This window comes from Eutrigla gurnardus, assembly GCF_963514095.1.
Source record: "Eutrigla gurnardus genome assembly, chromosome: 6".
Classification (NCBI taxonomy): domain Eukaryota; kingdom Metazoa; phylum Chordata; class Actinopteri; order Perciformes; family Triglidae; genus Eutrigla; species Eutrigla gurnardus.
Window position 1 is genome coordinate 17,758,860 of NC_139920.1, and position 17,546 is coordinate 17,776,405.

At 44.8% G+C, this 17,546-nt stretch overlaps 2 protein-coding genes across 3 annotated transcripts in view; one reads left to right on the forward strand and one right to left on the reverse strand.

Annotated features, from left to right (window-relative positions):
• prkaa2 (protein kinase, AMP-activated, alpha 2 catalytic subunit) overlaps positions 1 to 17,546 on the reverse strand; it is a 456,922-nt gene that overhangs the window by 190,817 nt on the left and 248,559 nt on the right. The window lies entirely within an intron of this gene.
• oma1 (OMA1 zinc metallopeptidase) lies at positions 112 to 8,621 on the forward strand. 2 transcript variants are annotated; one of them, XM_084011846.1, is made up of 9 exons: positions 112 to 1,102; positions 1,919 to 2,147; positions 2,276 to 2,449; positions 2,636 to 2,743; positions 3,826 to 3,954; positions 4,131 to 4,205; positions 4,873 to 5,022; positions 7,046 to 7,406; positions 7,561 to 8,621. In XM_084011846.1, the coding sequence occupies exons 1-8, from the start codon at positions 747 to 749 to the stop codon at positions 7,361 to 7,363; spliced, it is 1,539 nt and encodes a 512-aa protein (XP_083867972.1). In that variant the 5' UTR covers positions 112 to 746; the 3' UTR covers positions 7,364 to 7,406; positions 7,561 to 8,621. The 2 variants fall into 2 exon arrangements, with proteins under 2 accessions (XP_083867972.1, XP_083867971.1); XM_084011845.1 differs by having other exon boundaries at positions 7,046 to 8,621.

Consider the following 17,546-nt stretch of genomic DNA (forward strand, 5'->3'; position numbering starts at 1 on the left):
CCGCCGCGGCCCGGGTTCGATTCCCGGTCAGGGAACTACTTTTTTGTCTGAGCCCAGATGGTGCAAATGTGAGAGGCCCTTGAATTAACTATTTGATAAATGTAGCGGCCTAAGATTTCTGTTATTTCGTAATAATAAATGTAGTTAACTGCCTCTCAAGCTGTCAAGCGAATTCAATTAAATAACCCCAGAGGGGCAATTCTAAAAGGGTAGGCGGAGTTAAAAACAACTTAAACAACTTGACAATACGAGTCTGATACGGACAATGCAGTAGGTGGCAGGCAGCAGTTATCACGTATAAAGTAACATTTTTATTTTTTCGTATTTCCTTGTGTGGAGAGCGCCGGAACCTTCGTCTTGGAGGTTGTTTCTAGGGGGAATGTTTTTGACCGCGGATGCATCAAACTGCCCCCAAAAAACAAACGGCAACCAGTCTCGTTATTAAAAGTACCGACTTTTCGCGTCTTGAAGGGAACTAAATGTTTTTAGTCGACTTGTTGAGGAAACAACACCTTTTAGGCTAAAATGCTAACATGTCAGTCTATGGCTGTTAGGTAACGGTAGGGGTTACTTGTAGCTAGCGGCCGCCGTTAGCGATGACATTGACGTACGGGGAAAAGTTACGACTGTCCGATATGAACTTAGCGATGTTGTCCGCCATTTCTACATCAAGCTGAGGAATATCAGCCCGTTTGTATAAGAGGCTGTTTGGTCAACCAGGAAGTGTTTTATCACCAGCGGGGACGATGATTCTCCTTGGTGTCCGTCTCTTTAGGAGCAGTCGCTTCGGTTCTCTTCCTGCACGTCTGACACCAAACTTGCGCGCGTGCCACGAACGAGCCGGACACCCCGAGTTCAGCCGTCGCGTAGCAACAAACTCTGTTCTCCTCGGAGCCACCGAGGCGCCAGCGCCTCTCTTATCATTATTCCGTAGCAATGGGAGGACGGCGCGGATCCAGATCGGTCCCAAACCCATTTCGCCTCTGCGCTCCGGTCCCGGACACCACTTCCACACCTCGGCCCCCGTCAGGGCCCTGCCCGCTCCTCTCGTGTGGCTGCTGCTCAAACCTCTGCAGAAGCTGGTGGCCATAATACTGGGGAGGTAGGAGACGCGCATCAACGTTGCCCTGATACTCAGTGTTTGATGCTGTTTTCCAGAGATGGCAAGTAACGAAATACAAATACCCCGTTACTGTACTTTAGTAGAATATCCAGGTTCTGTACTTTGAGTACTTTTTGTACTTTTTCTCCCTAGTGTTTAAAACAAATATCTGTACTTTCTCTACGTACTTACTACTTTTTCAAAACATGCTTGTTACCTGTTTTTAATGCATTTGAAGATAATTATAGATATTCTTTTACATTATTAATATGAAGCGTCTACTGGAGTTACCCTTTTTGTCTCGTGTCATCTGTTTTGTCTTGTGCCTTTGTCTCATTTAACTTCCATAAATTAATCTTTGTAGTGGACTGGCTATAATAGTTTCACTTGGCACACCATCGGCGCGGTGACATTCATTCATTCGGTTCTATTTTGGGTCAGAGAGCTGAATTTGGAAACGTTTCAGCTCCCCCGTCATGTAAACTCCCTGCAATACAGTTAGTTGTTTTGTCTTGGCCTACTTGTCTACTCTCAATATTTATGTGTTTCCTCTAGAGATTAGTACAACAGTTTTTGTGCATCGTACACTGTTGTGAACATACTTTATGCATGTTTTGATGCTGCTTTCTTGACCAGACCTACTTTGAGATCTCAAGAGGGTCCATCTAATTGGAACATTTGCTGCTGATTTCCAGACATAAAAGGAGCTTTAAATGATTCCCGTCTTTCCATTATTTACCACTTTATGACTATATGTTTTAATATGTGCTGTGTGACTCTGTGTGAGCTTCATAAACAGGTAATACTGTGCTGCAGGAGTATCAGGAGTTGGTGGGCAGCTCTACCAGCAAACCGCCGGCAGCTGATGCGCCAGTGGGTCCGGCGGCGACGCTGGCATCTGTCAGCGGGGGCCGGCGTTGCTATGGTGATTGTAGCCCTCCTCCTCCTCACCCACCTGGATGAGTCCCCAGTGACTGGACGGACCCGCCTCCTGGTGTTCAGCAGGGAGAACTACATGGAGCTGGCAGCTGTGACTTCAGAGGCGGTGAGGAAGAGGAGGGTGAACATTACAAATGATCCTTTATATAAATACACTTTAAACAATGATAACATGTAAGGTGACATTCAGTAAATGGATGCGTGTGTGTGTGTTTGCGTGTGTGTGCACTGCAGTACATGGAGAATTTTGCAGAGATGTTGGTTCCAGTCACAGACCCCCGTCACCAGGTGGTGGAGCGGGTGGTGCAGCACCTGGTGCAAAGAAACAAGGACATCCCTCAAGTGTCCGATGTCACCTGGAGCGTCCACGTGGTGCAGAGTCCCGACGTCAATGCCTTCGTCCTTCCGGTCAGTTTAAAAAAAAAAAAAAAAAAAAAAGGAAATGTAGAATAACAGGATTTCTGTGTCTCATTTGATTATCACCTTGTTATGGATGAATTAACGTAGAAGTCATTTACGTGAGGATTTGTTTCTTCTACACCTGTTAGGAATATCTTCAAACACCAGACTTTGACTGTGCTTTCCGTTTTGTAGAACGGGAAGGTTTTCATCTTTACGGGGATGCTGGACGCTGTGGCGGATGTCCACCAGCTCACTATTGTCCTGGGTCATGAGATGGCTCACGCTTTATTGGGACACTCTGTAAGTAATTGTTGCATCCGTGTGGTACTTGAGCTGACAATCACTGTATTTTCCAGTCCGGAGTTAGTCTTGGTATATAACACATTTTGTTCCCACCGCCTCACAGCACGGCAGCAACATGCCGCCGCCGTGACTGCAGCTATGCAACAAAAAAAGTATCTCTCATCGCATGCATTCATTCATTCAGTAGCAAGCTGTCGCACACAAAGTCACAGCACTGGTGAGTTTGATGCAGAAAACACGAGAACCCTTTCAGCTCTGTGGAGAAGGACGTGCTGCAGTGTACAGAAAGCTTGTGTGCCGTTTGCTGACATTTGAGAGCCTCAGTTGATTGTAGCAGACCTCGCTGTGCATGCGGATAAGTCATCGATGAAGAAGAAAAAATGTCCAAGAACAAAGATTTTGGTCTTATTTTAAAAGCCGTTGGCACACGGAGTGGAAGTTACAGCTGGAAGACTTCCAGGTCTCTCCCACACAAGGTGGTAAAATAAATATGCATGGGGACCTATAGGTATGTGCATTATGCACCGAGATCTTCTGACTATTTATCATCAGCCCCCCGAATGGCTGAAGTGGCGCCAGTTGCAGTGGTGTTGCATCAGCCCACGATAAAGACTCACTGACAGTCACCTCCAAACACTTACCCTGGCTGTGAAAAAAGTCCCGTATATTCATTCTGTTTTGCCGACAAAAGCCCATTCATCTTGTTCTTAAAAAAAAAAAAAGTGTCTAATGAAGTTGTGGGTATTTCAAGACTTTAAACGTCCTCGGAGGTAATGCTTGAAGGAGATTTTAATTAGATGAATGGAATGAGCATCGAAGGGCTTGGTATTACCCGGTAGGTGTGCTCTATTGGATTGGCTGTTTAAAACCTCTAAATCTGTTAAAGCGTGAAGGTTCCACTAAAATAGATGGGAACAATCGATATGTTCCAGCAGCATCATTCACCTCCCAAAAAGTTTTTACCTCTATTTCTCTATCCCCAGTCTCTTCTCTTTTTTTAACCCCAATCCTTCACTTTCTGCATTTCATTTCTTGTCTCCTCTGTCACCTCCTCCGTGACATCTCCCCCCCCCCCCCAGGCAGAACAGGCCAGTCTGTCGCATGTCGTGGACCTCCTGTCTCTTATTCTGCTGACGGCCATCTGGGCCGTGTGTCCTCGAGACAGCCTGGCTCTGCTGGGACAGTGGGTACAGGACAAGCTTTCCCAGGTGAGACCCCATCCAGAATGTGAACACGCTCCCATGAATAAACATCAGACTTTCATTTGCACACAGCGTTCACAAAACACTTTTACTCTACGTTATTGTCCATCTGTCTGGAGTCTCAACATTAGAGGCAGAGTGTATGAACAATGTCATGCATGCATCGTTCATCTCTCCCTCAGTTGATGTTCAGCCGTCCCTTCAGTAGGAAACTGGAGGCTGAGGCCGATCTCGTCGGAATGCAGCTGGCTGCAAAGGTATCGTCATCTCCACTTTATGTCTTAAAGGAACAACCCGCACTAATGGCACTATTACAACAATCCAGTGTACTTGTTGTAATGAGTACTACACAGCCAGAGAAAGACTTGTATGCTGTGGTTTTAGAGGGGATTTTAAAAATGTTTCCAAAATGTCAGTGTTTTCTGTCTGTTTTCAGTCTGTTTTGGTCTGTCTGTTTATTGTTTTTGTTTGGTCTGGTATCAGTCTGTGTTTTGCCAGACATCAGGGTCGTCTTATCTTGGGGCCTCTTATGAAAGATGCTGTTGAGTTGCACGATGCAGAATGTAGGATCCAGCACTTTTGGAGCTTGAATCATGCCTGGGACTAAAAGTTGCCCATTGCTTTTTCAGTTCCCCAACCTTATGGAAGTGCAGTACTAAATGAAATACCCCATTAACGTTATATGACACCACTAAATAACAATTGGTGCATTATGTATTAAGGAATAGTTCATTAGGTAATCAGTGTTTTTAACGTGGAAAAATGATTCTCCTCTAATGTAATCTGTCTGCAGGGCACTAGAGGGCACTATCGTCCAACTAAACTACACTCACATGACTTGTCAGTAAGGATTTTCATCTCAGCACAAGACACAGGGATGCCACTTTATATGTGTGTGTGTGTGTGTGTGTGTGTCCTTCTCAGGCGTGTGCAGATGTGCGAGCAGGACCCGTATTCTGGCAGCAAATGGAAATCAGAGACCAGCTGACAGGAGAGACCGCCCTCCCCGAGTGGCTGTCCACACACCCGTCGCACAAAAACAGATTCACTCAGCTGGACCGCCTCATGCCACAGGTACAGACACACACAGTCATGAAGCGCTGCTCACTTCAAATAAACAGCATGGGTAGCTCTTAATATGCCTTTATCTCAATTACGTAAGAAAACACATCCCTGCTGCTCTGATTCATGTGTTTATCTAAAGTAAAAGACTCTTTGATCCCTGCGTGAGGGTAGAGCCCTTCACCTGTCTGTTGTTAAGGAGAAACAGTTTAGCTTTAGGAGGTGTTGGAAGGAGTCTTGGAACTAATGAAGCGTCTGGAGAGATGCATATCCACCTGCAGAGATGAGGAAGAGGAGACTCGGGGAGGAGAGGAAAAGATGCTAGGTTTTAGGAGGTTTTGATTTGGCCACACTGGGGTCTGCTTAATTAAATGCCTTTGAGGCTTCGAGTTCAGGACCTGAAAGACAACAATCCCAGCGGTCGAAGCTCGAACACACAGACAGACACACACACACACACACACACTGTGCCGGCGCCTGTGGCAAGACTATCAATGATGTCTGAAGGCGAGAAGGAAATCAACAAGCGGTTAAGGCGGAAACTTGTGTCAGTGTCCACAATCATTACGTGTGCGTGTGTGCGCGCACGTGTGTGTGTGGCAGTTAGAGAGAGGGATGTACGATGTGTTCTATCGAGGTAAATGTAACCTTGAGCGTGAGTTGGACTGTTGGTACACTGTCAGGTGCTCCAGGCAGGAAACATGAACAGATGGGTAAACCACTAATTGTCCATCAGGTGCGTGTGCGTGTGCGTGTGTGTGTGTGCATGTGTGCGTGCGTGTGTGTGTGTGTGTGTGCGCGTGTGTGTGTGTGTGTCTGTCATATATCCCTGTGTGGTAGATTGACCTCCGGCAGTCAATCGTTGACGAGGCCAGGCTGCAGCCACAGGCAGCGAAGTGCTGTTGTTTGGGGATTCATCGGCCTGTATTGTGTGTGTGTGTGTGTGTGTGTGTGTGTGTGTGTGTGTGTGTGTGTGTGTGTGTGTGTGTGTGTGTGTGTGTGTGTGTGTGTGTGTGTGTGTGTGTGTGTGTGTGTGTGTGTGTGTGTGTGTGTGTGTGTGTGTGTGTGTGTATACCCTCTTCACACACCACACAGTCACATCCAGCATCCGGCACAGTTAACAGCTGAGCTCAGTCGGGTGAAAGTGGTGCATAATGTGATGTTTTTAACCTTGCGAGAGGTGACAGCATCAGGCTACTTAACCCGACTCTTCTGAGGGCACTCCGCCTCCACTAGTGCGCTCATCATCCTTAAGCAAGGCGCATTAAGTCCACCGGTAGCGTTAGAGGAGAGAGCGGCTGTCGAGTGGGAAGCCGAGTGCATGTGTGTGAGTCTTGTAGGTGATTCTGAGTGAGAGATTAATGAGTTTAGTGTGGGCGTACGACACAGACAGAGAGAATGTCTCTGACGGCTGGGAAGTGCTTGTAGCTGCTTCCTATCGGCTGGAACCTCGGTGAGATGGATTTAAAGAAGAGAGGCTGCATCTTTAGCCTTTAAACCTCCATGTTGTTTTCGTCAGTCGGTCGGTCCAGACTGATGGTAGCTGTGGCTCAGAGGTAGAGCGAGTCATCTTCCAACCAGGACCTGTCATTCACAAGGTAGCCCCGCCCCTAAAGCATACCCCGCTTTATGGTTTGACTCTAAATGGACCATAATTTACTAAAGGAATATGCTGGATTGAAGAAGACTTGAAACTAGAGATTGAGACCATAAACTCATGTTTAAATAGAGAGAGAATTCTGGTCATTTTCTCATAGACTTCTATACAATCAGACTTATTTTTTTGGTTTGACATTCCCATCATTCTCGGCTGTAGTGTGTGTTTACAGCAAATTAGCACATGTTAGCATGCTAACACACTAAACTAAGGTAGCGTTAGCATTTAGCCTCCAGCACCGTACAGCCTCACAGAGCTGCCACAGTGGCGTGGATGCTGTCGATCCAGTTTATCTCAGTGTCTTTGTCTTTTTTGTGTTTGTTTGTCTTTGTTCCTTATTACATTGTCCTTGGTCTGCTCTCCTCTGTCTCCGTCCAGGCTCTGGAGTTGAGGGAGAGCTGCGTCTGCCCGGCGCTGCCTGCCACCGACCCTCGCGTCGTCTTCTCCAAGAGTGTCCGTGTGTTGCTGGAAACCGCTAAGCACCATGGGAGAGAAGGGCCAGAAGGGGCACAAAAGCCCCACTTGCCTCACAGGCCGGTCTCCCTCCTCGCCGGACTGCCTGCAACTCTGCTTGCCCAAACTGACCTCCCTCCTTCCCCGGACATGGATCAAGCAATGAAAGGTGGAGTCGGGGCTTCGGAGTTAGCTGTCGCAGCCTCTGCTCCTGCTGAGGAGGGAGGAGCTCAGCCCGGCTGACAGGGTTGTTAAATCCTCACAAACTTGTAGGCTGCTTGGGTGGGTGAGTGTTTGATTGGTATAATGGCCAGCTAGCATCATCAAACTATTTACCGCTGCTACAACACAGCTGCTATTACATTTCTGAGACCCTGTGTGCACAGAGGTAAATATTCCACCTGTCACCACAAGATTAGTCCTCCTTCTCTCCACTACAGATTCCTTCTGGATGCCAGCACATCGGAGGGCGGAGCAGGGGGGCGGGACCGTGAAAGGAAGTCACTTTGGAGTAAATTGGTGGAAAAAGTCAGCAAAAAAATAATAATGGAAAAAGAAGAAGAAAAAAACGAAAAGAAAATCAAGGCCTCTCCTAACACCCCTGCTGACTGAGCTTCAGAGAATGTTATTCACGCCTTGTGACTACAAAGATGTCACATTAATTAGATAACCTCGAATGGGGGGGGGGGAATCTTCGCTAAGCTCCCATACATGGCCAGATTAATATGTGCATTATTCATCAACACACGGCAACAGACGAGAGTAAGCACTTTGTGTGCGTGCAGCGTCGGAGAGCTCCGTCCACAGCAGGCGGGGGACGTTCTAATTATGACTACTGCTTTCTCATGCCACACACAGCAACTTTTACGCGTTCTCCCCCCTGAGGGACTTAACGGTGTAAATTTATGCCGGGGTTGTTTGCAGGTTTTTCAAAACGCAGCCTTTTCCGCATGGGGAACGCCGATATCCACCGTCAAGCTTTGAGAGATCTTTCATGGGGGTTTTGTAAAATCTTATTTAACAAGGCGAGTTGACTGAGAGAACATTCTTATTTACAACAACAGCCTGCGGGAGCAGTCGAACAATGGAACTGGGGGAGCGCTGCTATGGTTCTTGGTAATCATGTGTGCGTGCCTAAACAAAGCACATTGGGTTTAACTGCAAAATCCCCCCCCTAAAAAAAGTACTACTGTGATTTCATGTTGATAAATTATTTTGTTTGTGTCGTTCCTTTTAGATTCAGGGTCTGTATCAGACGGCAGCGTCTTTACAGGAGCTACGGTAGCTTTGTTTTACTGCAAGCAGGCGAGGTCTGTATTAGTGTCTGTTTCTACATTAGAATAAGTGGCCAGTGAAAGAGTTAATGCAAAAATGTGCAATGAAAAGCCAAGGGTATATTGTTTTGGTTTTTTTTTGTTTGTTTGTTTTTTTGCATATCAATAACTCAGCAGGAACATGCTCTGATTGAAGTTGCAAGCAACACAAAAATAAAAACATCAGAAGAAAACCAAAAATGGGTCTTTTTTTCTCCAAAGTGGATCAAAGATGTACATTTATCAACAACAGAAATGAGGAAACACAATGTAATGTGTGTGTGTGTGTGTGTGTGTGTGTGTGTGTGTGTGTGTGTGTGTGTGTGTGTGTGTGTGTGTGTGTGTGTGTGTGTGTGTGTGTGTGTGTGTGTGTGTGTGTGTGTGTGTGTGTGTGTGTGTGTGAGAGAGAGAGAGAGAGAGTAAAAGAGAGAGTAAAAGAGAGAGTAAGAGGAAAATGATAACCTCAAAACCCTCGTCAAACTATTAAGACGGAGGGTGAAAGATGAGAGGAGATGTGATATCTGAAGTGTTCCTGTATGTGCAACGGCAGCATTGACTCGCCGATGCCGGGACTCCCGGGGAAACTCCCTGCTGGACTGATCACACGGACGTTGGGTTTGGAAAATCTCGTAGACGAGTTCTCACCGAGACAGCCGTAAGATCATGAAAGCCACCAGTGTTCCTATCAGTCGGAGCTTCTTTTGTAACGCCGGCCAACTGTTGCAAGCTCTTGCTGCTCCAGCACGAATGAGTGTGATATCTAAGCTGAGATGCGTTGCTCTTCCCGGCTGCACAGATTTGACCTTTCTCTCTGGGAGTTTTTGGGTTTCTCCGGCTCTCATCCATTCTAACACTCGAGGCATCTGGATGCAGCTCCCTCACCACTCAGACAGAAATTGGAACATGAGCAGGCAGCAGATGACACACTCACACCCAGAGGTAATTGTAATGAGCGTGATACAACACACACAAACGCACACAGTGCGCTGAGTAATTGTAGCCTACTGCTGGAGACTAAACAATAATGCGACAGAGGGCTTAATCAAGGAAAACAAAGAGACAGCAGTCAGAGGGATTGAAGGGATAGAAATAGAAAGTAGACAAAGTGGAACCGTGGGGATTGACGGGAGAAAAGAACATGTTTATTATCTCAGATGTGTGAAAGAGAGCGTCTTGTTGGTTTTATTTACATTTAAATCAAATATGTGTTTGTTTTTTTACATGTTTTAACTTCTGCTGTGTCCACACGCCTCGGGCAGATGAGCAGTCAGATATCTGGGTGTCCACTTTTTGTCTGCAAATGTACCTTCAAGTCGCAGCTTGTTTTGTGGATCTATTTTCTCCCGCCCACTCAGACTGCTTCTGAGACCTCTGACAAACTGCTCACAGGTATTTCTGGGTATTGACAGGCAGAAGAAAAGGACAAGGCTGAACGCACGATAGACGGCAAACTTGAGATGCTGTGTGTCCCCCCCCCCCCCCCTCCAACACAACAAAAACACTCCTAGAGAGAGTCGGGGCGGCGAGAGAGCAACGCAACACATCTGCTGTGTAGGTGGCTGAATGATGTCCCAGAATGCAGTCTGGCTGCCCGCTGACCTCCCTGTGGAGCGTTGCTCGAAAGTGGCTCATCCACTGTTCCATTTCTTGGATCCACACACACACACACACACAAACACACACACATGCAGCAGCTGGCTGCTATGTGCAGAAGGGGATACGGTGATGGAAATATGTGTGTGTCTGTGGTAAAAGTTGCCGCGTCCTTCCGCTCTGCATTAATTATACATGTGGCATGTGGGTGTCTGATTGAAATGAATATTTTACTGCTTTTAATCACTGCCATTGCCAGAGTGATGGAGCATCTGGCTGCGTTACCTGGGTAATTAAAGATGCTGTCTCACACGTGCACGCATGCCAGTCTCCGAGGCTGTGTCTGCAGTACGAGACGGAAGTACTCCAGAGGCTTACTAATGAGTGGAATTAGATTTGGAATGTTTTTGAAGCAATGGGGCCCATTGAAAAAAAAAATAGAGATTGCTTTTGTCTAACTTTGATTAGCAAAAAGCTTTTCATACAGGCCAGGGGACAATGGAGAACCTCTCTTAGCTGAAGTGGCTTGAGTGTCGGGCAGCCAGTATGTTGTTATGTTAGTGTCTAATCATTTCAAACCATTAGTCTGAATGCAAACTCTTCTTTCGTACAACTGGCAACGTTCATCCGTCACTGTCAGGAACAACCTCTTTTCTGTCTTTTTTTTTTATGGCTTGTCCCTTCCTGTTTACTGAAAAGATCCCCAGAAATGCTTTTCTTTGCAAAGCCAGAGATATTTATTGTTAGTAGACAAATTGGTCACTACTTGCCTACTGCTGCAAGGTCATTTTTCAGTATAATGAGAGAGCCGGGCTTCATGGAGTTAAAAATCCATCATGGCGCCGGGGTCATCAAGGCTATCTGGGTATTCTCTTTCAACACACAACACAGGCCTTTCCTCTAATGGCTCCTCACGTCTCTCCCCCCCCCTGTCTGTCTTATCGTCCTGAAATGTGCTCGTGCATGCGTGCGTTCACGGTTGAACTAGTGGAGGTTTTGATAGTCTGGCTGCTCTGATGCTATTAGAGATTAGGATGTTAACACAGTCCCTCATCTGACTGCATCGATCCCAACCCTTGCAGTGGAATCACATTAATACTAACAACGTCAGGTACAAGCTTTGTAGCTCCCTTTACCCCTCGCTCTCTTTTTTACATCTGCTCGTCTGTCAGTGTTGATTTGAATTTGAATAACCCCCCCCACCCCCCCCCCCCCCACCACCACACACACACCCGTCTTACAACAGGGAGAGGGCACAATCTAATGAAGGGAAAGAGGGAAGAAGATTGCAGAAGCGGAGGGGCGACTAGAGGATGTGTGAAATGAGATGAGGTGAAATGTTTTAAATCAGTCTTCCTCAGCTGCTATGACACCGGTAGCTTTCAGTGTTTGAGCGCATACATCAAGTCACAACCCAGAGCGAGCACATTAAGATAGTGAACAAGTTATTTTTTTTAGGAGTCTAGACGAGGAATGAATAGCGTGCAAACTGTCTGGTTTACTTAAGGCCAGGTGTCAGAATATAGATTGTTGAAGAAAATGATGTTTACCAGAATGCACTTTAGAGATGGGTTTAATCCCTTTAGAGCATTTTGTTGGTCACCCTTGAATTGAGAAATTTGTGTTTGATTGGTGTACACAATCCAGAATAACTGACTCCACCTTCAAGTTTGGCTGAGCCATCATATGCACCTACTCTAATGTATTAACATAGATTTTCACACTTTTGTGTATAGATGTGATAAACATCTATACACATCTTGCTGTCCATAATTTGTAGTAATTGTGATGCGAAATAAAATAAATCATGATAAAGCGAGGCTCAATTAAATTATTTTCTTCTGAGTTTGCGGTCCTGAGACGAGTTTCAATCAGGCGAACGAGGGGAAACACCTGTGTGAGTACAGCGCGCGCCGATGTGCGCACCGACTACAGACAGCTCGGTAAAACGGCGATGAAGATGTTTCCGTTTCCCGCCGGAGATGCGTCGTTCAACGGCCGTTAACGTGACGTCTTCTTCGAATGGAAGGAAGCGCCGTGAGTCCACCGCTGCTTCGCTAGCTGTTAGCCACAGGTGCCTGCTATCAGAATAATGGAAATACAAGATGGCGACTTGGACATTTCTCAAGAACTCGCCCGTCAACTCGTTATTACGAGTGGGAAATGGATCATTTTGATACTGGAGTTTCTGAGTTGGGTTGACCAGAACCTTTCAACATGGCGGATAAGAGGACCGATTCAGTCATGGTACGTAGTTCTTTATTTCTTAACAGTGCGGCAAGTATAAACTGTGTGCATTGTTTTGATCTGTAATCTAGATACACCTAATTTGATATAGAACACTGCTGTTTATCGTTCTCTCCATAAGAAATTGAGTTATAATATGCTAGCGCGCAATTACTTGAACGTGACATTCTCGTAATTCTGATTTCACAAGTGGGGTGTTCCGACTAGCTGGTGAAGGCAGTTTCATATTTACAAGATACGACTTGTAGTGTTCACCAAACTGATTGTAAAATGTTCTTCAAGTTATATGTATGGGGCTAAATCTTCCTAAAAGCTGTGGTTAGTGTTATTTTGTTAAGGTAAGTTAGCTAAACATGCTACTTACAAGCACTGGGCTAACACATGATGACATAAAAGATGCTATTAATTATAGTTTATTAGGTCAAAACGTCTGAACAAGAAAGTAGTGACTACTCCTAGTCAGTAGTTTAATGTACTTTAAGTATTGTACTTGTACATTTCTGGAGCACCCTTATTTACATTTGATCCTACTTTATACTATTTTTTAGGCCAATATTGTACTTTTTACTGCACTACACATTTGTCTGAACATTTGCAGATTTGCAGATGTATAATATTAGTACAAAATAAATATTAATAAAGTAAAGTCAGCAGGATAACATAATTTAATATGAGCTCCACCTTTACCAGCTACAACAACATTGATGTGATGGACATATTAATGCAGCATATCACAAATGATAACTCAGCAATACATTATATAATATGATTCTGAAATCGACCATTCTGGTAGTTTTACTTTGAGTATGTATATTTTGATTTATTTTGAATGCAGGACTTGTAAAAGAGTATTTTCTTTTTACGTTCAATACTTCTTGCATCACTAGAGGTGGTTACTCAGGGAAAGTGGACTCTGCATGTGTGTGTGTGTGTGTGTGTGTACGGGACATTGATGCATGTGTGCCTGCCTGCTTTCAGATATTTACCAGGCATATTATGAGGCATTAAGCCTGGAATAAATTACAATAATTTTGCGTAAATGCTTGTACGTTTGTTTCTGTGACGTTTGTTTTAAAATTTTGACATTATAATTCCAGCTTACCGCTCGAGGAAACCAGCGTAACATCTGAGGGAAACCTTAATGCCAGCCGCTACATGCTGTTAGCTAAGGTTCACATGAAACAGACTTAGTGCCAAAAACCTTAGTGACTGGGAATAGCTGCATGATTTCCCCTTGGTTTGAGTCCAGCTGAATTCTGTGGGCTGAACATGTTTAATGACTAACTTTGATAGCTTAGACGTGGAAATTGTAAAGAAACACCCACAGAGCCCTTACTGAACCAAAGCACCGACTCGCATTATACCTCAAAGTCCTACAGATCTGCCAAGAAAATTAAATTGTGTGTGTGTGCGTGAGCCTATGTCTCTTATTCAAACATGCATTTACTGTGAGGGGGGGAAGGTGTTGAAAACTAGCGGTGAGAATCAATCCTTATTTCTGTTCTCCCACATCTTCTTACTTCACCTCCGCTTCCTTTCAAAAAACCCCATCTATCCATCCATCCATCCTCCCTCACTCAGCTGTGTCGTTGTCATGGTTTCTATTATGCTTATTGCCTGCTCTGGTTTGAAGGACAAAGCACTGATGATGGGTAGTCGAGAGAGAGAGAGAGAGAGAGGAAAATAGATGTATGATATGCTTTATTTTTTTTTGTCTCTGGCTGTTTTAATGTCATCTCTCACAGTAACACACTACTCTCTTCGATCCACATCCCCATGTATCCAGAACGGCAGCTCTACGCCAACACCCCCCTGTGCGTCAGATGTTTACCTCTGGCAAGCCTCTTCTTTTAACTGATCAATAAGCAGGTGTTAAAGCACTCCCTCTCTTCTCTATAGCCCCTTTCCCACTGGACAAAAAAACCCACTAACACCTGCTCACATCTGGCTTTTGTTTTTAGTAGGAAAGGCTACAATCTGCATTAGTTTCCTGGACAAATGACTCTGCAGTCGATCGGCAGTAGACACAATAATAATATGTCATGTCACGATTATCCTGGCCAAAATAACTGACCCTGCAAGAGGTTGAATATGAATACCTAAACTCCCTACTAGTCAGTTACAACTGAAGAAGCCTCTTGGATGAGAAACATCTTCAAAAACCTAAAGCAAGTCCAGTTGCCTATGATAAAGCGTTAAAGCGACCTGGATGACTGAGAATCTGCAGACATGAATAAGTTTATCCTAAATCATAAGATCCCCCTGTCTAAATAAAGGACTCAAACATTTTAAAATGTATTGTCTACCATGATAACAAGCTTGGAAGCTTGTGACGGCGTTTATCGTTATACTGATAATGAAAATACACCATGATCAATTGTGTTTTTGTCCCAATCCAGAATAAAATCTTATATCATCCCATCTCTAGCTGGCAGTGATGGAAACATGTAGAAGTCAATACATAATGAATAAAATCAACAGGGATTTGGACAATTATTATAATCTCAATAACATTTTGAACTAGCAACTAACATGCATGTGCTCCTCAAAGTCACAAGATTCCAGTCAGACAACAGTAAATTAAAAAGCACTCGTCATTGAAACACACTTCATCAAAACTCGACAGAAACAAAATATAGCTCATCAAAGCCGTATTCCTCTGTCTTTCCACTGTTCCAACAATCACCAACTGTGGCTCAGTGGAAATAAAGAGTAAAATGTGAATAACAGCCTTTACGTGCCCTCCTCAAAGCTCCCAGACTCCATTGACAGAAACAGTCATCAACCTCAGCCGATCATCTTAAAACAAACTTTTTTCAAAGTCGACGGAAACAAAATATAACTCATTTAAGCCATATTTGTTTCCACTTTTCCCAACAATCGCCAGCTCTGGTTTGAGAGTTAGAAAGAGAGACTGAATAGTAACGGACAGAAAAAGTTTATCACAGGTCTCCTACAGTTTTAATCTAAATCACTAACTAAACCCAACTAATTCCAATTTTGAATTCAAATGAGTTTCAAAGTAAGAAAAATGTGTCCTTTATTACCTATTTTAGCATGTTTTGGTGGAAAAGTGGTATTGGGGAAAGGCTGCTTAGGATTTTATCGGGATAAGAAACACAGTAAGTGTTGAATTGATAATGATTTTCCTTCATGGTAGAGAAGTCAAAGACAGCCTATTTTAATCCTTTATTTATGCAGGGAGACCTTATGATCATCATAATCTTATTTCACAATATTTGTTTCTCTACTAAAATCAAGGTTCACTTAAAACAAAAATCTGTCTTCTCTGTGTAGAATAAAAAACATTTGTTTCTTAACAAAATGTGGATATTGGTATGTTTTAGTGCAATTTTAAGAGCTTTAAGCGTATTTTGGGGTGCATGTGTGTCAGAAGTGAGACAAAACCATTGGACTTTTTTTAGTGGACCTGGTTGGAGAGTCGGGAATCGGGAAAGAGATAGTCACGGTGTGTGATTGTGTGACGATGAAAACAGAAAGGAAAGAAATAGGGCTGAAACGATTACTCGAGTTATTCGAGTAACTCGATTCTAAAAAATACTTGGGGCAAAAACTCTGCCTTGATGCTAGGGCTGGGCGATATGACCTCAAATCAATATCACGATATATTGAGGAACTCACCTCGATAACGATAAATGAACGATAAGTAAACCCCCCCCCCCTGCGCCTAAAAAAATGCCACTTTAAAGGACTGTAAAACTACACTGTAGTTAAGATTTATATTATTTATTTGGTAGTATTAAATAACAAAGTATTAAAAATACAGTCTCTATAAACAAATTCAAATTATGGAGTTGTCAAGTAATCAGGTTCTCTATAACGGGAGAAACAAGTTTACATTTCACATTTTTCTGATCGACATCGTCCTCGCTGAACCCAAAATGTTGCCAAACGATCGATGACGCATTTATTTTGGGAATGAGGTGCTCTTCCTCCTCGACCAGATTTACTTCGGCTGCCGCGGCAGCAGCCGCTTCATCGTTTAAACCGCCGGGCTCCATTTTCGTCTCAAGGTGCGTGTCCACAGGGGCGATTTTAAACGCGTGTGGACGCGCCGCTTCCCGGTATTGCACGCTTGGCGGGCTGCCACTAGAGGATGATTGACAGGCGCTCTCCTTTAAACAACACATTTTTGCGAGCGTTCGCGAGCGTTCCCTAGGCGGCGAGTCGAGCCCGGCGCCTCTGATTAGCATAAAGTAGATTCGACTTCAACTTTAGGCAAATGAGGAGCGGCCAACTCGCGCGCCGTCTCTCGACATTCGCCGCGACGCTACCAGAATGCATTGCACAGCTTTTCACATAGACAATGAATGGGACGCGGGGAAACACCGCTGCCTGTGGACACGCACCTTCACCCACACTTTCCCTTCTTGTTACAGACTGGATGGGGTGGAGTCACGTGACTGCACACGCTGTATACGTAGTACAGTACAGCCGAGCGTCTTAAAGGGACATGAACATACTGGTAGCCTACCTACACACACAGCCAAACAAGAAAAAAACGACTTTTTTTTGTTTTGTTTTTTATTAAACCGAATATACCGACATGCGCAAAATGACGTCGGTTGTCGTCGTAAATTTCGGTATCGGTACATTTTCGGTGTATCGCCCACCCCTACTTGATGCTTCCTTAAATTCCTATCTCCTGCAATATGCGGCTGCTCAGCAGGGATCATTGTTCCACACGGACCGTTTGTGAGGAAGCCAGGGCTCCAGAGTGCAACCATTTTGGCAGTACATGCGACCAAAAATCAGTGAAGTGCGGCTAAATAATATGTTCCTTGGTCGCACCGGTGCTCCTCACATTCAGCGGGTCTGTTTATGTGTGTAGCGTTGGTTTTTTTCCCCCACAGCATACAGAGATGAATCGCCACGGTCTGAGCCAATCAGATGCCGAGTAGGGGCGGGCCTAGGTCTCTGATTGGCTCAGACCCCGGTCTCTACTTCACTCTGTTTGTATAGTAATCAGGCGTAGTGACTTGAGTGTCATAAATGAAGACAACTGTTAATCGTTTTCTCGTACAGAAAGTTGCTGTGCCCGTAACACCCGTCTCCCCTCCCATAAGATACCGGTCCCGTCTCACGGTCTCCCCTCCCGTAAGATACCGGTCCCGTCTCACGCGTCTCTGTCCGAGCCGGTGTCGCGATCCGGGCGGTCAGGTCGGGCGTAGTTTTAAGAACCGATCGTTTGATTCGGTCTCCGGTTTTACATTATGCAGTACGGCCCCCCCCTCCCCTCCCCGCAGCATCTC

What these genes read in the sequence shown, in the direction of transcription:
- oma1 (XM_084011845.1), top strand. Translation starts at nt 747, where the DNA reads ATGATTCTCCTTGGTGTCCGTCTCTTTAGGAGCAGTCGCTTCGGTTCT. An exon ending in ACGCTTTATTGGGACACTCT is followed by an intron (nt 2,744 to 3,825) that starts GTAAGTAATTGT and finishes CCCCCCCCCCAG; the next exon opens with GCAGAACAGGCCAGTCTGTC. An exon ending in TGGACCGCCTCATGCCACAG is followed by an intron (nt 5,023 to 7,045) that starts GTACAGACACAC and finishes GTCTCCGTCCAG; the next exon opens with GCTCTGGAGTTGAGGGAGAG.